Below are 24,891 nucleotides of genomic sequence, written 5' to 3'. Positions count from 1 at the left end.
TCAGCAGAATTAAAATTCGGTATATATACTTGACAAGTCTTTTTATTATTCATACCATATAAATTGAAAATTTGTTGCTGCAGCATGAAATATACTGCGTCAGCGATACTTTTTTTTATATTTTTTTATTACCACATATAACATCGAGAGCAACATTGTTAGCAAACGGAAAAATATTGATAGCTTTCCCTGGATTCTTTGCTATTTCTTTCTCGAGACATTTTGTCAAGATCTCTGCTTTTTCGGACATAACCACGGCAAATTGGTCCAATATACTAAAATGGAACGTTGGCCCGATTAATTTTCTATCATGGTTCCATTGTTTTCCTGAAGTAGTATCAATCAGCGATACATTTACATGTTAAAAATATCGTAAAAGAGATAAAGAATATAAATGCGCATAGATAATTGATATAAATAAAAATAAAAGAAACATTTTTTACACCATTTTTTTATTTTATGTATTTTAGTTTTGTTTTTCTTGCATATCGCCATTGAATATTTGTAAAGTAAATAAGAAAAATTCCATGAATAATTGAATAATGTTTTAAAGCACGCCAATTTACATAAATAATTAATATTAATGTAAAATTAGTTACAAGTAATTGGTCAAAGATAAGAACAAAAAAAATATATTTTTGTATTTTTGGTCAAGATATGCGTATATACAAACTTGCGTATTCATATTAGAGTGAAACATTACTTTCTCATTTTCTTATGGTTTGTTCAAAATGTTTTCGCGAGTAACTATACATCAAATATAATCTAATGTAAGCTGCAATTTACTTTTTATCTTTAATAAGGTATTAAAAATAGATATAAAAGAATTCATGCGTTTACCTGTAGAAGTTAGAAGTCCTTTGCCTAACCAAGACTCCAGCATCTCATAGGGAAATCCTTTCTCAATATTTACGGTGCTGGGCAAAATAATCTGTAAAAATATATTTAAAAACAATATAACCATGCAAGTAATAATTTATCATATTTATTTAAACAGGATATCTTTTTCCAAATTTTTATTTTTTGAAAAGAATATCATATGCATAAATTTTATACCATGTTTTCAACTTTTTTTTATATATATCGTTTTTATATATACGTTTTTCCTTGTATATCATTAGGTAGAAAACACTCAATATAATATTCTAAAATTGAACTAATAATCGATAAATTAACTAATATATTTTATTAGTTAATATATCGATTATTAGTTAATTTAATAAATTTAGAATTAATCGATAAATTATAATTGAATAATTGAATAGATCGCTAAAGTACAGAAATTAACTTGAAGATTGAAATTTGACCGTGAACTATCTGGTTCGAGAGGAGGATCAGTTTTTTTTATAACGCAAATATAATAAAATAAAGTATTATATATACATGTATTATCTCTTAATCTGAATATACGTTCTTTTTATTATACATGCAAATAGTGTCGTGCATTATACATGCAATTACTGACAACTAACATAATTTGTTTTCTCCATGTAATTATTACATTGAGAAAATATTTATAAATAATTATATTCTTTAATGATAAATCATTTTTAATAATACGTTTATTAAAGTTTGTTCTATTCCACTATTGCAAAAAGTTTTGCTTTTTTATGATAATAAATTACTATTTATACATTTATCATCACAAAATATATAATAACTGATACTTACCTCAAAAAATTCAGGTTTATAAAGATTAATCATCGGTTTCAAGCCAATCCAATATATGAAAATTCCATCTTTAAAATCAAGCATACGTTGCAAAAACCATAGTGTGCGTTCTGTAGATAAGTACATAATCAGATATTTAATATTTAATAATTATTATACTAATTTAAAATAAATGACAAATTTGTTTTTTTAAGTTTTTTGCTAAAAATATATACATGACATTTGTAAAAGTATAATGGTAATATCTTATTCATAAAATTTTTCACCATAGCTCGTCAGCTTCATCAATTCAAATGCCACACTGAAAGGGAATCTTCCATATTGAGGAATATTTTTAAGATTTCGTCGAAGAACATTCTGATGATATATTGTCGATATAATTGTAGGGATTATTAAAACAACAAACAAGGTGCACAATATCAAAAAAATTAAGTCCATTCTCGTAGCCTATAAACATATTAAACAGCTTTTAAGTTACCAAATATGTAAATGCATAAATTACTATAAATACTTTTTAAGGAGATATACATTTGAATTTTACACACACAAATATTTCATTGATATGATCTTTATATCATTGTTATCTCTACTAACTAAAAAATTTTATAAAGACACTTTATAATCAATGTCGGTGAAAATATTTCGTTGGCAAAATATTTCTCGAATATTTTTATGTAATTCGTTCAAATGTGGAATTTATGCTCATTAGTCGAAAGATTCATAAAAATCGCTATAAATTATTTATATTTCATTTTTCTATCCTATTTTATTGAGATTTTTAAAAAGATTTAGGACTTAAAATGTATAATTATTCTTTTTCTAATACTAATTTGAAGATATAATATATATGGGTGTTTATAAAATATTGAACCAATATTGAATTTCGAATTTTTTATCAAACGTACATTTGCGCAACAATGTAAGCGCTTCATCATCACTGTTTAATTGAAATATATGTATATAGCCGAGTGTCAAAGAAATATAAATCGCGAGATTTTAAATATACAATGTTAATTTTGCTCCAAATAATTACTTGCCTTAATTTTATATAATACGGTTTAAAGAATCGAAACAGTGAAGAGAAACATTGGTGTTTCATCATAAAATATTCGCCCGTACTTTGTTTAATGAGTTTTTTATTTACATTTTAACTTTAACTTTTTGCGCGAATTACTTTGTGTCTTGAAAAAAATAAAAAGCTAAACCACGAGTTTTAACTAAATGATATTAAAAAAATGCAAGATTTTGGTACTTACTGTTCCTTACGTCAGAGCACTTAATGATCAAACAATGATGCTTCGCCAAAATATTTGATATTTTTGGTAAAGATAACACTGTGCTTCACCACTAATTATATATCACAAATTATCATGTTTTATATATAAATGTAGTATAATTAAATACAACAAGATAATCGAGAAAAAAAAGAGAGGAAGAGAATAGATGCCTTTAAAAAAAAAGCAGGAAATTATATAAGGTTTCTACTTTTTCTTAATTCAAGATTCAATCACGAAATGATACTACACTTTTAATCGTTATTATTCAAGCCTCGTTCTTGCTTTGTACTATTCGAACCAGCAATATATAAATACTCGCACAAAGTACGAAGCCGGCGTGCAATAACAGTGAGATACGAGATAAAATCCGTTTGCATATACATATACGCTAATTATAATCTAATTATCGTTTGCGTATATATAGTATATCTAAGTAATTCTTAAGCGCGCATACTTAAGAAACGCTGCAATATGCACATAGTAACCTTCATCTCAGATAATGTGTAAGATGTAATCATATAATCTCTATTTTTATCGCGTAATGACATCATATATATAACTTCCCTTTTGTGATCTTATTGCGTATTCTGCTAATCATGATTGCTTGTCAAACCAGTTACGGATAATAATTTATAAGTACTTTATCCTTGCTTTATTCTCATGAGGAAATTTTTTACAACCGGTAATTATTGTTCCAGTAGTGATGTATGCACACACACGCATTGAATAATATACAATTTGTATATTGCAATTCTACATTACAGAGAAAAAAATCATTATCGTGTTTAAATACATTTAATTGATCATCATTTTTTTAATTGAAATATTTTTTAATTTTAATTTTTTATTTTAATGCTAAAATATTTCAACTAAAGAAATGATAACCAACTGAATGCATTTAGTCAAGTTAACGATCTTTTTCTCAGTGTATTGAAATAAATGTAGAAATCAAAAAATTTTTCCGATCTTGCCGAACTTATTATTATACATGCGTGTCTATACGTATGTAAAGCGATTAAATTTATCTAAATGCGCGATTTTTGTATATAATATATGAGATGCACAACAGCGCTTGAAAAATGTTTATCACTGATAGAAAAACAGAAAATATGCAAATCATTGAAAAACAAGGGGATATGCAGAAAAAAGTATTACGTATGGAAAAACAGATATGTAAGCAAATTCTACAATCCTTTATCTTTATCTACACCCGTCTCTTTATATTATCGTAACATTACATATCAGTGAAGCCGTAACCTTTTATGCTGTGTCTGAATTGTAAAATAAGTACATATCATTGACTTGAACCTTCATTAGGATTACGAAGTCCAATATCTCTGCTGTGTGTGCTAGACACGGTGTCGAATTATATATTAAAATATAGTACAATACATTCTAAGCATGAATTGTTTCGTTTTCGTCAAACTTTTTATCTGAAGCTTTTCCTTAACTGTCAAATTTCTTTCCCGCCATAAAAGCAATTTAAGAAATCAAGCATGTTTGCACAGTAAAATAAATTTTATGTTTATTAAAAATATCGTATATAGTATATTATAATAAAAATCGTATTGCGTTAAGAAATATAAGTGTTTATAATAAACGATGATGATATAGATTGTGGCTCAGTTATTGTCGAACCAACGTGGCTCGATGATGTTGCATTTGACAGGCGGCAAAGAGATCGGCAAATTCGACGGTAACGACGTAGGTAAAAATTCTCCGGGCCACAGATGAAGAGCATCTACGAACAACAGTCCGATCAAGACTCCGCGCAATAAAGGTGCGAGAACACTCGATATCCGCGCTCTGCTAGCTTTTTGCGGCCAGATAAACACGAGTCGAGAATCTCCTGTAAAGGAAATAAAAGCGCATAATTTATTTTCCTCTCGTACATTTATATCGAAAAAGGTCAACCCTAGTAATTTTATTTTTTATTTTCCTTTAATTTGACAGCTCCGTAAACAAAACGTCAACATTAACATACATACGTTTGATGGGATAATTTCATTATAAAACCATTGTAAATTGTCCATCAAATTTTCGCAATGCTGCTAATTCACATGGGAGAAAAAAAAATAATTAACATCTTGAAATTTATAAGATAACAACTTTCATCTTTTATCCGCTCGTGATTTAACGATTTACGAAAACGTTTAACGAAAACAGCTCGTGAAACGTTTTACCTGTATTACGACGAATGATCGATGACGTGACGCGATGTGGGCAGACGCCAGCCGGTGCGCTAAAGATTCCATCACCGACGTATATTTTCCTCCTTCGATAGCTGAAGATGCGACCTCGCTTCTGTAATGCGCGACACGCGAATTTCTCCTCCCAATTCGTGTAGACAGAACCCGCGAAGGTACTGCCGGTGCTTTCTTGAAGGGAAATACTAGTCACGGTTACCAGAGAAAAGCCGTCATCGTCCACGTCCCGGCGCATCGGCTCGTCCAATTTGCTGTACAAATGTCAATTTTTTTCTAAAATGATATTCTATTCACGCGCACTTAACATTTATAACAAGCCATATAAAACGTTCTTTTACATAATCATTTCAAGTAGGTCGAAACGTTTTTAATTTTTTCATAAGACAAAGGTGTGCACGTGGCGAAGTTTGCGTAATAAAGAAATTCGTAATAAAGAATTAAAATATTAAACATTGCGTAAATTAGTCGCAAGGCGATTAAGTTGTTTATCATGGCACAAAATCCCAAGTCATTTCAAGTAATATTCTCAATCATGTTCGTACTCTTCGTTGTGCCGGATGGTAACATCGTGATTTGCTCGACACTGCGCTTTCTCCAGATTTCAAATATCCCGATAATCTTTCGACCTTTGGCTTGTAGAATTATAATCAAATAATTAATGAACGCCTATATTTTTATGTCGCCTGAAGCATACTAACTACGAACTACGACTGATAAATAGAAAAAATATCGGAAAGAGAATTTGACCTGAAAGCACAAACATGTCGCAGATTTCTTTTGTTTCGTATATTTTCGATCTATTCGATGCATAAAGATCGATCCAGATTTATTTTGACAACTCGCGATTATCGAAGTATCAAATTTTCAAAGACGCCTAGCTACTATAATGATATTGTCGGCGGAAGCTGTATACTTCTACCCGAAACTGTCATACCCGCTCTCCGGCGGGTATCTATTTCCATTTTTTTGTATCCTGATTCAAAAGTTTCAAGTAAAAACAACTCGCGGATTCTTAACAATTTTATCGTTGTATTTTAAAACATAAGCAGATTCATCGAAATGTCGGCCAAAACCAGTGAGTAACCTGTTTAATTGACTATTAATTCATTAGAAGAATAAGTAAATAGAAAAAGAGAGAGAGAGAAATATATAATTGCTAATAAAGATTTCAATGAATTATTCCTTAAATAAAACTGGCGCTCTCTTTCGAAGGTAAAGCTCTTGACTCGCCTTTGGCGAACGTCGCATCGGGAATCGAGGAACGTCGATGTAACTTGATCTGTCGTCATAGAGACCTTCGAAACAAGATCGTCGCAATAGAACGCTCTATCCCGGCCTTGATGGCGTACAACCTTTGGATGACCGAACGCCGAGACCATGACCGAGATACGCCGTGCGAGAAAATGCGCGAGATCATGAATAAGTTATCACCGCAGTCGGATCCTGCCGATAGACTCCTCGCCGAATTAAGGAGCACGGTCGACGACCTTCATCGAGAGACGGCACAGTTGCATGTACGGCACGATTGACACATTCGACGATAAGAATTCTGGGTAAATCTTGCCAGTGTGCTTTTTTTAGCGCGATATTGATACCGCGCAACCAATATTAACGCGTTATCATCGAACAAAGAACCATGAAAAATCGTAAAATTAAAAACTGTGAAGAAATTATGACAAATTCATGTAATTATTAAAAATCTGTTGTGACAATTTTACAGTCCAATCTCTTCTTGTTGATGCAGGATAAGATCATAGATGCAGATGTGAAATTGGAGGAAACCGGCATGGAGTTGGAGTCCTTAGAACTGGCTAACAAAGAAATGGAGGAAAGACTAACAGAATTGCGAAATGAAATGACAAGACACAGTACACCCAGCCTACACTCCATTCACTCCGACGATCTGATATGTCTGAGGAAAATTCGTCAGCTCGCCGAAGAGGAATTAAAGCTGAAGAACTGCATCAAGGAACTTGAAAACAAGGAAATCACGTATAAACATCAAATGAGCAAATTACTGTCCTGTAAAAAGTTTCAGCGCGATAGCAGAAAAATGACAGAAATAGAAAGAAATAGTAGAAGAGTATGGTGTCCGCTAAAAAATCGCAAACACGATGTATATGCGACAAAGAGAAAATATGCTCTTAAAGATAAGGGACGAGTGAGTAGAAAAAATGTATATATAAATCACGTAAGATAGATTCTCTTCCACAATTCTACGCTTCTTTCATTTCTACGTTTCTTCTAATTTAGAAGACTTGTTGTTCGTGTGCGACGTCGGTGACGTTAACCGGTTACGAAGAAATGTCGAAGGGATCGTTTAAAGGGCGCAAAAAATTATGCCCGCCAGCTTCGTGCTGCATTCCGCTGGATAATCGCTCAATCAAATCTCGTAGTTACAAAGTATGTTGCAAATCTTGCCAACGAATCTCTACCACTATATTCAAATCCAAATCTCCTTACGAATCAACGAATCCTTCTTGCGAATCTCTACAAAGTGTCGTCTCGAAGATAGGCACGTATTCGCCGGCTTATTTTCTACATCGTAAATTTTATCTGGAATATTTTACATAAAATTACTCATAAGAAATTAAATACCCTTTCTTTCGCGTTAAAATTGATAAATGCAAAGGTACGTACATATAAATTTTCAGATGTAACACGATCGCTCAAACGATTAACACAATCTTCTGTATCGTGTGATTTCGGTAAGACGTGTAATGAATGCGAGACTCCTGCTGCATGCAAACGAATTAATATCTGCAAATGTGAAGAAAAAAGTGCACGCGAATCATCGACTGCACCCTGTGATTGTAGCGTTACGCCATTGGACAAGACTCGTCAATCGACAATTTCGGGAATGTTATGTTCGGAATCGGAAGTAGAGGACACCGATAGTGACGAGTTTTGCGAGTGTTGCACTTGTGGTTGCGAAGCCACTGAAAATTCATCGATATGATCAATATTTAAATAATTATATCAATCACTTAATAAAAAATGCTCATTATATAAAATTATTTTATATACTGTGAAAAAATATCTTTATTTTAACACACAATTACATGTATAAGTTTTGCACACAATTACAAAACATTTATAGAAAAGATTTGTATATATTTTTGCAAAATAATGACATTGTTTATTAGTTTATTAGTTTTCGATATGCATTTATAAACAAAAAAATTACATATTATAAATAATATATCATGTGAAATAATCATAAACATGTGTGTGGCACATAAAAAGCAATAGTACTACCAATAGAAAATATGTTTTAATGTAAAAAAATGTAATGAAACAGATATAGCATATCGATTTCTAATTTTCACTTGCTCTCTTAAAACGGAATGTTAAAAGGATAATAAGGACTGTCGTATGCGCTGAAAATAAAAAAAGGAGAAAACATTAATACATATCGCAATTTGAGATAAAATTACTAATTCTAATTAATAGTACATTCTATATATATTATAAATATTTTAATAATACACTCTATATGAAAATAAAAAATTCTTTATAAATAATTAATGATAAAAAGTAGTAACAAGTTCTTACCCAAGTAATGGACAAATTCGTCCATTGCAATCAAAGCTGTCAATATATGTAATATCATCGGATGAAAGTTTAAAGTCGAATACTTCACTGTTTTCAGCAATACGTGACTTGTTGACTGACTTGGGAATCACAATATGGCCACAATCCAACTACAAACAATTATTAAAATTATTTGAATTTTATATTAATATATCGAGTTATCAGTTATGTTATAAATATCATGAATCCTAAAATATAACTTAAAGATTTGTAATTATGTTTAATGTATTATGATTTATTACAAAATATGTCTTAATAGCATACTTGATAACGTATAAGTATTTGCGCAGGTGTCTTATTGTATTTTTGTCCAAGCTCATTTAATTTCTTATCTTCCAGCAATTTTGGATCGTCTGGCTTGGCCCATGGTCTGTCTGGTGATCCAAGTGGACTGTATGCAGTAATGAGAATGCCTTTTTCTTTGCAAAAATTTGATAACTTCCTCTGTGTTAGGTATGGATGACATTCAACCTAAAATAATACAAAAATGATTAAGATATCTATAATAATAAAGATAATTATACATTTCTCTTTATATAAATACATATATCTGTATATATAAAATTTTATAAATTAAAAAACTAATTAACAAAATCTCGTTAGACACTGTTAGATCAAATTTTTACTCCTTGATATAACCCTATTTTAAAACAACTTATAGTTCAATGTAATATTAGTGCGATTATATTAAATTATGTTGGATTAATTTTTTCGAGTTTCCTTCTATTGCTATCATTCTTAATTTACCTGATTTGCAACAGGTTTAACTGATGCATTCTTGAGTAGCCTGGTAATTTGCTCGGAATTAAAATTACTGACTCCAATGTTTTTCGTCAAACCCTTAGCTAGCACATCCTCCATAGCCTTCCAAGTATCGATATAATCTACATCACTCAGGATAACAGCACCTTCAGGAGTTGTAGGAAAAAGGGGCCCGCCCTCTTTATATCCGACTGGCCAGTGGATTAAATAAAGATCTATGTAATCAAGACCAAAATCAGTCAGCGATTGCTTGATGGCTGGCTCAACCAGATCGGGTCTGTGGAAAGTATTCCACAACTTGCTGGTAATGAACAAATCCTCTCTCTTCACCACACCCTCTGCTATTTTTGCATTGACAGCAATGCCAACTTCCTTCTCGTTTCCATAAACATGAGCGCAATCAATATGTCTGTAGCCGATATCAATAGCATCTTTTACAGCTTGGGTAACTTCGCCTGGTTTAGACTGAAATAAAATAGAGTCAAATTAAAATAAACAGGCTCTTCGATCATCTTGAAATAAATTCTCTTTTTTAAGAAAGATTTCTATGATGGAAATATTTAATATTACTTTTGTATATTATACTTTGGGAGAATAAGTGGAGATTAAAATTATACTTTAATTATATTTTTACTTATTACTTTAATAATATTATGCAACATATGTAATTCACACTTAAGTTATAACATAATGTGATCAATTTGCAGTTAATTGCGTAACATATTTGCATTTGTATGCTAATAAAAAAAAACGTAATAAAAAAGCAGTAGCTAGCATAACTAGTGCAAAAATAGCAAACTGTATCTTAATAGATCACATTGGCAACCGACAGTTGTCTACAAAGTGTATACATTAACATAAATATTTTCCTCGTTTCTTATCTTGCTTAACAAGGACAAAGATGTGATCTATCTCGTAAATATTGATAACGAAAGCTGCTGTGTTAAAATAAAAAATAAATATTCTTATTCTTTGTATAAAGCGAATGTCTCTGTGGATTATTTATCACGAAAGAATTTTACAAAATTCGACGTAACAGCGACATTACGTATGCCGGGTATCAAAGATGTCCGGATTCCGGATCGCGGAGAAATAACAAAATATAAGATGAGAAATCCTTGCCTTCCAGGTCCCCAAACCGAAAATTGGTACTTCGTTGCCGTTGTAAAATTTCAACTTGGGTGCGTTCAAAACCATTTTCTATAAATATCAGAGATGCCGGTTCTCGCTTGTTGCTCGTCACTATACAAATGCAGACAGTTTGAATGAATCTCAAGAGCTGTCACGAAAAGATACGACCAATTCCGAGCAATGCTGCGCAATATTTGCGGTTTTGCTCGCAGAATTCCTCTTATAAGCGTCCCCACCAAGGAGAATCAGACTTACAATTAGAGACAAGATCGATTTTACTCTCACAAAGACACTTCTTTGTGTGTTATTGCGCACAACCGGTGACAACGTATCTTTCAAATTTAAAATTACGTAAAAGCGATATTCACTCGAAATTATTCCATTCCCGTGCTCGAAATTTAATTCTTAACAATTATTAATTTTGAAGCAATTTTTATTTATATCATTTTTTTATAAATCTCTTTAATATTCATGATTAAAATATATAAGTATTGGAGTTTATATTGTATATAGAATCTATATTACTATTTTCATATTTAAAAAATCCAACATTTTCAGTAATTTGGACTACTTTACTCTTCAACTCTTACATCATGAGAGTCTTGCATAACAACGATATATTCACTGATAAGCAATATTCGCATATAATATATCATCAGTGCGTGGTTAGCAAAACGAACTAATCCAAATGATCTGTTTGTAGTGATAGCTGAATTCGCCATGGCAATCTAAACGCTGTGGAAAATTACAGCGATCATTCAGGAACATTTGGAGCAATGAATCGAGCCCTTGATGACTCCTTATGGAAGACCAATGTTTTATTCACACACACATAGTAATATATTAGTACATTAGTACATTAATAATCTAATAAAGTTACCGAAAAAAATGATAATTCGGCGATAATAAGATTATATCACATCGCATAAAATATATATTTTCTGTTTCTAATTATATTACTATAGTAATTATTTTTACTATTCCTTGAGATTTAGAATTTTTTATTTTGCTTATTATATATCCCAATGAGATTGATAATTGTCTTCAGGTAATATAAATCTTGCGATTTTCGAATAATGATCGGAAGCCTTATTCGAAGAAAAAAATTGATAAATGTTTAATTTTATTAATAATTGAATTTTTAATCCACATCTATATATATCAAAACTCAAATTGAACAAAATTTTACTTTTATGACAATATTATTCATTGATAATCACTCTAAGAACATTAGTAATTAATAAGCAATAGCTAAAAATATAGATTGATCAAATTTCGATAAAAAGAATAGAATATGAATAAATAAATAGCTATATGCGATAGATTGCATAATGTAAAATGCACGAGTTTTGCTAAAATTAGATAAGAATAAGGAACTGTGTAAATAAATGATACGATCCTTAATGGATATAATTTATATTCTAAAATAATCAGAATATATAATTATTCCATATGTATAATGTATATGTACGTGACGATATAGATATAACCGAAACAAAAGTTTTTCAGGTATTCCATTTTTCATCAACTTCCAAAGCTCTTATCTCGATTTATGTGTGTGTGTGTGTGTGTGTGTACTGTGACGCATGAGATTTGCAAATATAGATTAAGTCGTGCTTTATCGCGTAGTTTTAATCAAATGGAATTCGGAAAAAGACGAATAAACCAAACAAAAATATGCACGAATGATCTTGGCCCAGACCTTGAAATTTTTTGCAGCGTCCAATAGCTGTAATTGGCTAGACCAAGGGTGGAACGAGTATCAACCGTGAGAACATGTGCTCTTTTAAAAGGGATACTAATACGATTATATACGATGTATCATAACTAGTATCCTGTCACTTTCTAACTTTAATAAATTCACAACGTTATCTGATCGGATATTTCGAAAAACATTATTAAATTAATTAATATCTTCTAGTTAATATCATTTAATTAATATCTCTTTTGGACATTTTCCATTTAAATTTGCTGGATTATCGAAAAAGAAAAGAGAGAGACTATTAAAGTTAATTTGGAAATATCTTTGAACTATATTTTAAAAAGTATTTTTTTTTAAGTGTATATATATATAGGAGATTTATTCGATAAAGCTTTCTTATGTTTATATAAATTCTTTTTTTATTACATTCATATGTATATCACTTTTTATGGAATAAAATACCTGTCCCTTTCTTTCTTTTTCATTCTGATTTCATTTAAAATGGAATGTTGAAAGGATAATACTTGAAATCCTTCGCTCTGAAACACAGAAATAAAAAAAAAAGTTATTACAGAAACAGGAAAATATTAAATTTTATGATAAGTCACATATAATTCAGATTTTTTACTATTCTTGAACGTGCAACAGTTAAAAATAGAAATACCATTTAATTGAAATATTGACTAAAAAATTTGGACTTGGATAAATAGATCAAAGTACTCGCATTCATGGAAAGAAGTAATAAATAATAAAACGCGTCTAATACATTATAATACTTACATACTAAAACCTGCTACTCTATCCCCAGTGCCGAGTTTTCGGATAGCGTTCATTTCATCGGATGTCAATGTAAAATCAAAAAATTCCATATTCTCTTTAATTCGACTTTTAGTTACAGATTTTGGTATTGGTGCAACTTCGTGTTGAAACTATAAAAATAATAAAATACGACATATATTTCAAATTTATTAATTATATATGATTTTATCGACTTTTTTTATTACATACCACATATCGAAGTGCTATTTGCGCCGGAGTCTTATTGTATTTTTTTGCAATCTTCAGCACCACAGGACTATCTAATCTGTTTCCAATACCTGATGCATTCCCGGGTTGTCCCAAAGGAGAATAACCAGTTACTGTAATGTTGCGTTTCTTGCAAAAATCTACTAATTTCTCTTGATTTACGTTTATATTAATTTCAATCTACAACCAAATTTTTTGAATTAAAATACAATCTTATAGTATTATAATATTGGATGATTGCATAAGTTCGTGCCCGATTTTCATAGATGGCATTAAGTTACTGCATGGCGGAGTTCTATTGTTTTCGTGTGGTAATTGTTGCTTACACCGAATAGATGACGTTGTCTTATGTCAATTTAGCGTCAGACATTGTTCAGATAAGTCCATTTGTGCATAAGAGAAATCATTAAAAATGGAGAACGAAAAGGTGCATTTGCGGCATGTAATGTTATATGAATTTCGGAAAGGCGTGAGTGTTGGGATTGCACAAAAAAATATTCAAACCGTTTATTTGGACCGCGCTCCTGCTCTCCGAACAGTCAAAAAGTGGTTTGGCAGATTTCGAAATGGTGATTTCAACATGGAGGATCAACCCCGCTCTGGACGGCCTTCTGGCATTGATGATGACATTGTGCATGCCTTAGTGGAAAGAAACCCAAGGATTACAACTGAGGATATTGCTGAGAGGCTGAACATCGATAATTCAACCGCTTTTCGTCATTTAAAAAAGCTTGGATACGTTTCCAAGCTTGATACATGGGTGCCGCATCTCCTGACTGAAAGGAATAAGCTAAACCGTATGACTGTGGCTCTTTCTCTTCTCGAGTGTAACAAAAAAGAGCCTTTTTTAGATCGAATGGTAACAGGCGATGAAAAGTGGATTCTCTACAAAAACGTACAGCGAAAGAGGACATGGAAAACAGCAGCTGAAGGAGCAGAACCCGTAGCAAAGGCTGGCTTGCATCCGATGAAGGTGTTGCTGTGTGTTTGGTGGGATCGCAAGGGAATTATTTACTTTGAGCTGCTCCGACGCGGCGAAACAATCACGGCGGACAAGTACTGTGAGCAACTAACTAGACTCGCTGCAGCTATTCGAGAAAAACGTCCGATTTTGGCCAATCGAAAAGGCGTCATCTTCCACCACGACAATGCTAGGCTACACGTCGCTCAACAGACGCTGCGAAAATTGCAGGAGTTGCAATGGGAAATTCTGCAGCACCTGCCATATTCTCCAGATATTGCGCCTTCAGATTTTTATCTGTTCCGGTCTTTGCAGAATAGTTTAAATGGCAAGAATCTCAATTCCGAGGAAGTTGTCGAAAACCACCTTACAAACTTTTTTCAAGAAAAACCAAGTTCTTTCTTCAAAAATGGAATCGACAAGCTTGTAGATCGTTGGAAAACCATTGTAGAAAAGAATGGAGACTATATAATTGATTAATAAAAGTGTTATCTCTAAAATATAATCTATTGAAGTTTATATTTAAATCGGGCACGAACTTATGCAATCACCTGATATATAGAAAATATATATAATAAATATTAATATAATATATATTCTACAATACAAATCAAAGTAAATTTGTATTGTTTATTCGTGTATTATTTTCGATATATCTCATTATTAATAAGATTAAAAGTTCGATAATTTTTTGTGGTTCTTTAAGTGATTATCGAAACTAATATTTTCTGTGATTAAATTAGACGTTACAAAATGAAAAGCTGATAGAAAATATATTTAATCTTACCTGATTATTAACCGGCGCGATTTTAGCCGATTCAAGTAGACGGTTTATCTGTTCGGAATTAAAATTACTGATCCCGATGCTACGAGTTAATCCTTGGTGAACGCACTCTTCCATTCCTCTCCATGTTTCTAGGTAATCAACATTCGATTCAATCAAATTTCCATTCTTATCCGTAGGCATCAAATTATCTCCTTCCTAAAAAACATATTATAGTATTTCTCAGATGAATATCATAAAAATACTTGCTGAAAGATTATAATAGCATGTTCTGTTTTACAAGTTAGATTTCGCGCATTTTTTTTTTCAAATTCTGGTTTTAATAAATTTTTATTTTTATTATTAAATAAAACTACGCAACTATTTTTGCGTCTCGCATAAACCGCTATTATTTTAAGATAACTTTGTAGTCAGAAAGGTTAAATAAAATGTATAATTCTTTTTGGCTGTTTCATTTTTTGTGTTAATTCTTACCTTGAAAGCAAATGGCCAGTGAACTAAATAGAGATCTATATACTCTAAACCAAGATTGGCCAATGATTCTTTACAAGCCGGAACAACAAGTTCTTCTTTGTGGTAATTATTCCACAACTTTGAAACAAAACAAAATAATATAAATATTAATTAAATTTACAAAGCAAAATGCTTTAGTTAATTTAAATGTTTACATTTATTGAAATTTAAAAAGATGGTTTGAGTTTATCAAATAAATTGTAATAAACATTAAAGATTTTAAATTAATGTATTCAAACCGTATTTAATCATACATTGATACTATCTTACCTTTGTAGTAATAAATAGATCTTCCCTGGTTACGCTACCGTCTTCGATTTTTTCGCGGATAGCTTCCCCGATCTCTTTCTCGTTACCGTAAAAAAAAGCCGTATCAATATGCCGATATCCGAGATCTATTGCTTCCTTAACAGCTGTTGCTGCATTCTTATCCACGGACTATTTGTTAAGAAAAAAAAGAGAATATAATTATATCTATATTTATAAAGAGTCTTTGCCTTTAAAGATTTATTAATTCCGTGCAAAGATTTCCCACAGTAGAGAACACACACACACACACACACACATTTTAGTTTCTGAATTTTATCGTACATTTATTTAAATTTCAAACGTGCGCAAATGAATGATATGATTCTTTTATATATGACATGATTCTTACATGTTATCACTATCATGTGCACAATGTTACGAAAAACTTACTTTGTAAGTTCCGAGGCCTAACATAGGCATTTTATATCCATTGGAGAATGTGACTGTTGGAATGTCAGGCATTATGATCGTCGGCAGAAACAGTCTGGAATAGGAATAACAAAATCGTTAGTGAAAGTAAGCACTGCGACACAAAGAATCTCCTGCTACTTGGGAAGATTTTTATATAATACTGTTAAATATGTAATACACTTGACATTGTAAATGAACGATATATAATTTCAAATTACTGTGCAAAACAATTAAATAATGACGAATAATCAAATAAGTATATGTATAAAACAAAAATTAGGAAATTTGACAATGCTACATCTCAAGTATATTGAAAAAATAATACACAATTTTGTAAAAGAAAAAGAGACATATTAGAAATATATATCAAATCAAATACCGAAAATTGTTCGGATTCAACACAATTCTCGCCCAACAGCTAGAAAAAATCTTATATTTTTAAATTTATATTTTAATAATCTTTAGCTCTTGTTTATAATTAAGCATTTTAGAATTCTTCTTTTGTTAATGAGCAAATTAATTATTATAATTAATATCATATCATAATAAGATTAATTATTAATTTTAGAAAATATATATATAATGTAGGAAATATGCTATTTTTATTAAACAAATATTTCAATCAGCAATTTAAATCGATGCTTACAATTAATGGAAAAAAAAATTGATTAGATATGATTAGTGTTATAAACAACAGGATATCAATTTTATTTTCATTCTGAAATTTCAAGAAATCTCAAATATTCACCAATATTTTCTAGAAACCGAGAATATCATTATGTGAAAATACACTCAATTATTATTATTATAACGCACTTTTCGGGTAACTTGCTCGACGTATTTACGATAAAATATCAAAGACTACATTTACCGGCACAATATTAACGTCTACTCTTGACTGTATGATTCTGCACACGCTGCTCGTAGATTGCAGCAACTGTTTCTCATAATCAACTCATGTGCTATTTATGGATAGTCATTACGTAATCGGAATATACCACCTCCAATCTCGTTTTCTATATCAATCGGTCACAAATAAAAAATTACACAAGTATACAACCGCACTGAAATAATGTGTGATAACGATATATTACTTTGTTGCTTTAAATCTTCTTCTAATGATTAGCTGCCGTAGATATAGTATATGTATCTATACATATGTCAGATTAGATGTCGCATTACAAATAGACATGCAATATTGTGACACACAATTTAACGTTATATAGGAATCTACTGAATGGAAAATAAAATATTTTTTAACATCATGTAAAATTTTTATTGGAACAAACAGGCAATGTAAATAATTATATTTTTTTTCTTATTCCTACCTACTATATATATATATATATCAAAAGTTAATACGGTATATCTCTGTACACTGTTGTACAAGATAAGTTAAGAAATGTTAAGAAATGTTAAGTTTTTTGATGTTTTTTTTAACAAGAACAACATGAACGAATAATGCGAAATTATAGTGATCGATAAAGTATCAGGAGGAGCGTCGTATCTATGCCAAGTCATGTACGATATGGCCTGTTTAGTTAAAAGTATCTTGAAGATTATCCAATCTCAAATACAACTGAAAAATTATGTTATGTAATGGTTCTTATTATGCTTAATTTTTAATTGACAGGCCACATTTATATATTCAAATGGGAAATTTTAATTAGATATGTCACCACAACCCAGATAGCACAAACCTATTCTATAAACATTCTATAAATATCCTTCAGTGAATATTTGAATATTTTAATAAAGTGAAAAGAAACTATCTATGAATCTGCATAGAACTTTAAAATCAGACCGTTCTAAATGCAATGTTCTAAGCAGGTTTATAAAATATTCTTTTAACACGAGAATGTTCTACTAATTTTCATAGATAATTCTGTAAGAATATTCTCAAAACAGTATATTTGACACTATAGAATAGTCAAGGAATATATTGTACTATCTGGAAATAGATCATTAATTTTTCATTCTCATTTAGACATTAATATAATGTATATAATAATTTAAATAATAAATAATACATTAATAAAACGTGATAATGTGTTCCCATATCTGATACGAACATGTCAAATATTTTCCAAAAAACAAATTTTTATTTATTTAAAAAATTTTTATCTCTGAAAGTAAATCAATATAATAGTTGCGCAATTTGAAAGATATTTGTACCTTTTATAATTCTTTCCAATATTTTTTTTCTACTAAAGTTTGGATATTGTAATTGACGTACAATAACATTAGAAGTATGCATAAATAACATTACAGAAATTATAAAAAAAATATCTCTTATTATAAAAATAAAATACATTATTTGCACACAACAATGCAAAGACTACAATCTTTGATAATATAGTGTACGAAGTAAGATTCAAATATATTATACACAAGAATATGTAACACTTATGTCTCTTTCACAGATACAAATTACATTAATTTTTTCGCCATTTGTTTGTCAAGACATAGATAATCTTAAAAAGCTAGTTACAAAAATTATTTCGTATATATAACATCGCAGTTTTCCTGAATTTGTCATGTTAGACAAAAAAAAAGCTAAGATATTTGTCCAAAATATATTGAGATGTAAATCTCGAGCGTACAAATTACAAGAAGGTTCTTTGTATTTATTGTTGTATTGTTTGTTGTTCTACAGTAGATAACTTTTTTTTACTGTTTTTATTTTGGTTTTTCACTTTTTTCGAATCTTCTACCATATTTTCAAGATCTACTCTGATTCTTGCACGAACGCCTGGTCCCCAATTTACAGTGGGATTTTGTTGAAAGCGTGACAAATGCCTCTGGCGAGAAATTGGATTTGCTAGGGGATGTTCTGCGAGAGAAATATCTCTTGTAAACGATGCATTAAGTATACGCGCAGCCGGACTATCCTCGGCCAGTCTTTCCCGTTTTGCAGGATGCTCTTTCTCCCAAGCACGCACAATATCCCATATCACGTCATTTGGCGCATCCGTTTTAATGGAGGTTTTACTCGCGTGCGAGTATGATACTTTGTATCCTGCGTTTAGTAACGCTGATCTGAATTTCAATATCGAGGGAACATCACATTTAACTATGCACATTAAGCGATCCAGATTATAATATAATGGAATATCCAGTTCCTCGTGTATCATGGTCAAAACACCTACCATTCTTTTTGATGTACCTAACTCTATGTTATTCAAATTGCATAACAATCGTGATACAAACTCTTGATCGTGCAAAGACCCTAACCATATTGGACCTGCCATATGTTGTCGATATTGACAATGTTTACACAGCTGATTTACTGCAGGTGCATTTGGTAATTTATAATTATTGGAAGGTTTTTTTGTTGCTAATGGTTGAAAGGTCATACTTTCACATCCATTGCATTGATAAAGCATCCCTATTTTGCTAGAGTTTTCTTTACACTTATTGTGACCTGTATATATCTTAACGAATACTCTTATATAAAAATCAATGCTTATAGATAATAATGGTACTATATATCGTCCGTACCGTCCTGCATAAGATGCAATGCATTGAAGTAATATCCGTAATGCTATCTCGTGGCAAGACTTTGATTTTATAGATATCGCTCCATACTTGTAATAACAAGTTTCCGGAGTATTGCCAGCTAGTACAGCCATATCAGTAGCAGTAACCAAAAGTATACCACCATCGGCTACACACTGCACCGCTCCATCTAAGTACATCGAAGGACAACCATATGGATCTAAATCAACTGCATCAAAACGATTTCGTCTACGTTGATACATCAACAATGTTGCATCCTCATGATACGGCGTTACCAAATTCTCAACTCCGTTATGCAAAACATTTTGTCTAATACTGTCCACTGCCTTTGCAGAAATATCATTAGCCACAATCTGTTGGACACCTCTCACTTCCTTAGCATATCGTATGCTACGCAAACCTGTTGCAGATAAAGCCTCCAATATGGTAATTCCTTTCTGCCTCTCTGTATTTATCTCGTTATCACATAATGTATTAACTTTATTGTCTTCCGTTGAATTATTTTTCTCTACCATTTTGTTGCATCTGTCTTGTGCAAATATTGTTAATACCGCTATACTAAGATCTCTGTTGAACTCTTGAACTGGATTATAGAAGACTTTTTTATTTGTAACTATTATCTGTGCTTTCCCTTCACTAACAACTGGAAATTCCTCAAGCTTGAGTTTCTTTGTGCATTTCTCGTGATCCATACTTGTCATGTGTGTATTAATTCTGAAATATATTAGTACATTATATATTTTATATTCAGACATATTATAATACAGAATTGTAATACCCAGTTTACTATTATTTTCATAATGTCATTAAAGTACTTACAAGTATTGTATTATATTGATCTATATCTTTTATATATATAGAACTAGTTTTTGTTTAAAAATGCTCAAATATTTTCTTGCAATAATCGGCTAATATGTGTGGTTTTCTTTTCTTATGAATTTAATGTTTTTCAATCTCTACACATATTTAGTTTCATCTGATCTCATCATTAACCATCCCTGACAAAATATATATATATATATATATATATATATATATATATATATATATATATATATATATATATATATATATATATATATATATATATATATATATATATATATATATATATATATATATATATATATATATATATATATATATATATATATATATATATATATATATATATATAACCATCACTGCCAAAATATATATATATATATATATATATATATATATATATACATACATACATTCAAGCATCGCTAAACATATGGTTTAAACACTAACGCTTTTTCGGCAATTATTGTAACTAGAAAGAGAAATTATAAATCGAAACAACAGATGGTAAAAGTCACATTTAAACTGTCGATAAAAATGTCGTATCGACATATGGTATCTCTATATGACATTAATCTATATATTTTGATTGAAAATCTGCAATCTTACTCCAATGTTTTTCACGCATAAAACTATTATATCAATAAATTATATCGTGATAAAGATACATACATATATAAAAAAAAAGTATTGTTCCAACATTTATTAGTATGATATTCGTACACAGACAATCTCTTATTCCTCTACTATATATTCTTATGTCTTATAATTCAAAACAGTACTGTGTGTTGATCTCTGCTCTGTTCTACTTCAACTCTTACAATAAACTATAATAAATACATCATTCTAAACTAGAGATCTATTATGAAACTATTCAAGTTATTTCTGATAAAGCACATGAATTTTTTCGATCCATATCTTTGAGTTATTATTGATTTTTTTTTAATACACCACACAATACAATATGAAAAAAAAGTGATTTTTTCCAATTATTTCAGCATGGAAATCTCTATAGAGCCAATCGATTTTCCATTTATTCGCGAAATTTCTAAAACTTTTTAGTTAAAAATTTTAGAGGTACTAACCAAATATCTATAACAGAATAATCAACGAGAGATAGAATTATTTTGATCAAAAACTTTCGAATAGTTCTATAATAGCCTTCTCTCTAAACAAATGGTTGTCTTCACACGCACATAATTTTTTCACAAACTCAGCCTTGATCATGGCAAATCATTTCATAAAACGAAATACAAAATAATTCAGTATGTATGTTTTTAATTTATGAATGTATTTGCTGGAGTATAAATCAACGATTAAAAGAAATATATTTGCAATAGAGAAAAATAAAAATAAGAAAACACCTTTACTTAAAAACAAAAGCTTCTTTTACATAAAAACCATGAAGAACACTAATTTATAACATATATTCATACATACGCACATATATTACTGAATACTTCTTTTTTAATTTTTAATTTTACTCAAATTTCTATTCAATGCTTGTAGAATTACACACATGCTTTTTTTCTAACATTAAGCAAATTATGGAATCTAAACATATTATTTGAATTCAACATAGAGAGAGAGATACTTGAATTGAATATTTTAATAAGCTACACAAATGATTGGTTGTCCCATATATATCCTTACACACACACACACACACACACACACACACACACACACACACACAAATATACACACATCACACACACACACATACATGTGTACACATCATGTTTAATAAAAGATAAAAATTATTACTGGATTTATCCTTTTAACTTCTATTACTATCAACTTCAGTCATAAAACGATTCATTGTACTATATCATAAAAAAGGTTTTAAGATAAATTTCAAAAATGTAACTTTTGGCGTATTCTAACGATGAGATGATTATTTGTATTGCAAATAATTAAGTCTCTTTTTCAGAAAACAATCTTTTTCAAAGAACATTTTTTCTCACATCAGTAAATATTTCCTATATTATCCATAAAATTATATAATTGCTATTTTTGTTCATATTTAATATGGAACCACGCAGTTATAAAATAGTTTCATATAGTTTGTGTATCATAAGGCGATTTCAAGTGACAAAAATTTTGAATGCATATCAATTTCTGGGATATCCTAAATATTATTTCTATTGATATCTATATTGGGAATGAATTCTCACTGACTGACAAGCTATCGTTTTCGTAAAAAACACCATTTTTTATACATCAGCAAATACTATTCTTCTACATCATCGAGAAAAATATCAACATTTTCTAGTTTTTTTTTATCAAAGTTCAGATTATTCTAATTATCATGAAATATATCAGATACTCGCACCTTTCACGCCACGTCCTTTTCTTGCGATGGTTTTTTGCAAACAGAACCTATGTCCTCTTCATCCTCCGCCTTGCGCTTTTTTCTTACCAGATGTGAAATATCGCTAGCAGGTTTAGATGTATTACTACCACTTCCGGAAGCTTCGCTCGCTTCACCATCTTTAGAGCATCCATTCAACCTCTCTTCCTTAATCTCCTTGATTACATCGGCTTCTTTTTTCATGTCCTTGATGTCCGCGATTTTCTCCTGGATCTCCGGAAGAAGCTCCTGCAGTTCCTTGATCTCACCTTCAACAGTGTAAAAAGGATCCTCGGATTGAGGTGGATCATCTTGCACTGTCTTTAGCTGCACAATCTTCGCTTCCAGCAGCGCGGACGCCTGATTGAATTGCTCGATGCTAGTGTCGAAATTGTTTGCCATAGCATGAGTCAATCCGAGTTGATAATGGATCTCGGCGATTGCACGATGATCGCGCGGAGTCATTTTCTCCAGCAGATTCAAACAAGCTTCGAAATCAATCAGCGCGCTCTCGTGGTTGCCACCTTCCATTGCTACCTCGCCCAGAAGACGATATGCCTCAGCTAACAATTTCCAGCCTGAGGATCCGCGTTTTAGCAGTACCAGTTTTGCCAGTTCTAAGACTTCCCAGGCGATCTAGAAGAAAAAAAATTAGGTATTAAACACAATTGATTCAATACAGTATCGATACTTAAATACTTATCAATAGAGAAGCGTTAAATTAACTATTTAAACTCTTAGGGAAAAAAGATAGAAAACTTATCGGTACGACTTAACTCGACATTGCAATCATCCAAAAAGATCAATCACCTGTAAATTATTCACATCGTCCTCATTTTCCTTCTCAACTTCCTCTTCTTCTGCCTCCCCGTCCTTCTCACCCTCATCCTCCTCTCTCTTCGTACTACTTCCAGAAGCCTCGCCATTGTATATATCAGGATCTCGACTACAGCCAGGAGTTTCCTCTTTTTGCGTTTTTTCCTCGATTTTGCTGTCGACTGTTTTATCAGAATTCTCCGTTTTTTCGTCCTTTTCACTCTTTGTATCCTTTGAATCTTCACTCCCTTTCAGTTCTGGTTTATCATCTTCTTTACCATTCGATGTGCAAGGGCTATTTTCCGTACCGTTGTTGCTTTCTGTGATGGTCCCCTCCTCGTTCTCTTCCTCCTCCTCTTCCTCTTCACCTTGCTCGTCCTGACTAACTTCTTCGGAGCCGGGCACGCCGCCCCCCAATACCCCTGCTTCCTCGCGTGCTAGACCCAGAAGGGCTCGTCCATAAAGCAGATAGAGTTCGCCCATCTCGTCGCCCGTCTCCCCGTGCTCCTGGGCAAGAAGTTCGCAGGCCTGGGCTAGGACGACCACCGCCAGATTATAATCGCGTACTAGAAGGTGGCGTTTGCCCTGAGAGATTGCCGTCGCAGCGTCCTTGATCGGCACTTCCTCCGACAGATCTGCCATCTAAGGAAGAAAGACGAGAGAGTTCCCATATACACAAAGAATTATCACTTGCATTTTTGAAAATGGCAACAAGCGAGAAATTCGCATTCCAACGACGCGCGGATGAAGTCGTAGTCAAATCAAGCGGCGACCGTGAAAGAACATTGTTCTGTAGACGGAAAATGCAAGTAAGTAAAAAATCTCTATATTCCATCACATCATCCTTTTGTAAGTGCACAGCACTGCGAGGCAGATACTGAATCAAACGTGTTGCCGTGTTTGCTGATATAGCGTCGACGAACATATATGTGCTACAACTGTAAACGTAGATGTGCGGCATTAAATCCCTATTGGAATGGACATAAAATTTCTGCACAGAACATATGGTTTTAAAATCAATAGATCTTTC

General features: G+C 31.4%; 5 protein-coding genes across 5 annotated transcripts in view; 1 reads left to right on the top strand and 4 right to left on the bottom strand.

The window, feature by feature from the left end:
• LOC115239768 (cytochrome P450 4C1-like) overlaps positions 1 to 3,595 on the bottom strand; it is a 7,979-nt gene extending 4,384 nt beyond the window's left edge. The window contains 5 exon segments of the mRNA XM_029814478.1: positions 133 to 327; positions 841 to 931; positions 1,672 to 1,781; positions 1,938 to 2,118; positions 2,928 to 3,595. Coding sequence (XP_029670338.1) covers positions 133 to 327; positions 841 to 931; positions 1,672 to 1,781; positions 1,938 to 2,109 — 568 coding nt within the window. The 5' untranslated portion in view covers positions 2,110 to 2,118; positions 2,928 to 3,595.
• A 594-nt stretch (positions 3,596 to 4,189) lies between these two features.
• On the bottom strand, positions 4,190 to 5,598 carry LOC115239773. The gene is made up of 3 exons (XM_029814484.1): positions 5,494 to 5,598; positions 5,132 to 5,406; positions 4,190 to 4,797 (listed from the first exon to the last, which is right to left on the bottom strand). Exons 1-3 carry the CDS (start codon positions 5,499 to 5,501, stop codon positions 4,571 to 4,573), a joined length of 510 nt encoding a protein of 169 aa, XP_029670344.1. The 5' UTR covers positions 5,502 to 5,598; the 3' UTR covers positions 4,190 to 4,570.
• A 494-nt stretch (positions 5,599 to 6,092) lies between these two features.
• On the top strand, positions 6,093 to 8,443 carry LOC115239770. The gene is made up of 5 exons (XM_029814480.1): positions 6,093 to 6,230; positions 6,368 to 6,669; positions 6,900 to 7,316; positions 7,409 to 7,670; positions 7,810 to 8,443. Exons 1-5 carry the CDS (start codon positions 6,215 to 6,217, stop codon positions 8,112 to 8,114), a joined length of 1,302 nt encoding a protein of 433 aa, XP_029670340.1. The 5' UTR covers positions 6,093 to 6,214; the 3' UTR covers positions 8,115 to 8,443.
• LOC115239771 (aldo-keto reductase family 1 member B1-like) lies at positions 8,178 to 10,963 on the bottom strand. The gene is made up of 5 exons (XM_029814481.1): positions 10,634 to 10,963; positions 9,497 to 9,976; positions 9,014 to 9,220; positions 8,711 to 8,859; positions 8,178 to 8,535 (listed from the first exon to the last, which is right to left on the bottom strand). Exons 1-5 carry the CDS (start codon positions 10,706 to 10,708, stop codon positions 8,493 to 8,495), a joined length of 954 nt encoding a protein of 317 aa, XP_029670341.1. The 5' UTR covers positions 10,709 to 10,963; the 3' UTR covers positions 8,178 to 8,492.
• A 7,659-nt stretch (positions 10,964 to 18,622) lies between these two features.
• Positions 18,623 to 24,891, bottom strand: part of LOC115239774 (probable tRNA (guanine(26)-N(2))-dimethyltransferase) — a 15,675-nt gene continuing 9,406 nt past the window's right edge. Inside the window, exons 2-4 of the mRNA XM_029814485.1 lie at positions 23,856 to 24,503; positions 23,035 to 23,681; positions 18,623 to 20,581 (exon numbers count right to left, since the gene is read on the bottom strand). Of these exons, the coding sequence (XP_029670345.1) occupies positions 18,976 to 20,581; positions 23,035 to 23,681; positions 23,856 to 24,503 (2,901 nt within the window). The 3' untranslated portion in view covers positions 18,623 to 18,975. The remainder of the gene's footprint in view (positions 20,582 to 23,034; positions 23,682 to 23,855; positions 24,504 to 24,891) is intronic.

Source organism: Formica exsecta, unplaced genomic scaffold (genome assembly GCF_003651465.1).
Source record: "Formica exsecta isolate Colony F162 unplaced genomic scaffold, ASM365146v1 scaffold394, whole genome shotgun sequence".
NCBI lineage: Eukaryota > Metazoa > Arthropoda > Insecta > Hymenoptera > Formicidae > Formica > Formica exsecta.
The sequence above is the reverse complement of the archived record's forward strand: the minus strand, read 5'-3'. Positions and strand labels throughout refer to the sequence as shown.

Coding starts and splice junctions, on each gene's coding strand:
- LOC115239773 (XM_029814484.1), bottom strand. Junction 4,798..5,131: donor GATCATTCGTCGTAATACAG/GTAAAACGTTTC, acceptor TTTCCTTTACAG/GAGATTCTCGACTCGTGTTT.
- LOC115239770 (XM_029814480.1), top strand. Junction 6,670..6,899: donor GAGAGACGGCACAGTTGCAT/GTACGGCACGAT, acceptor TTGTTGATGCAG/GATAAGATCATAGATGCAGA. Junction 7,671..7,809: donor AAGTGTCGTCTCGAAGATAG/GCACGTATTCGC, acceptor ATAAATTTTCAG/ATGTAACACGATCGCTCAAA.
- LOC115239771 (XM_029814481.1), bottom strand. CDS start 10,708: ATGGTTTTGAACGCACCCAAGTTGAAATTTTACAACGGCAACGAAGTA. Junction 9,221..9,496: donor TTAAACCTGTTGCAAATCAG/GTAAATTAAGAA, acceptor GTATTATTTTAG/GTTGAATGTCATCCATACCT. Junction 8,536..8,710: donor CGAATTTGTCCATTACTTGG/GTAAGAACTTGT, acceptor TTTTATTTTCAG/CGCATACGACAGTCCTTATT.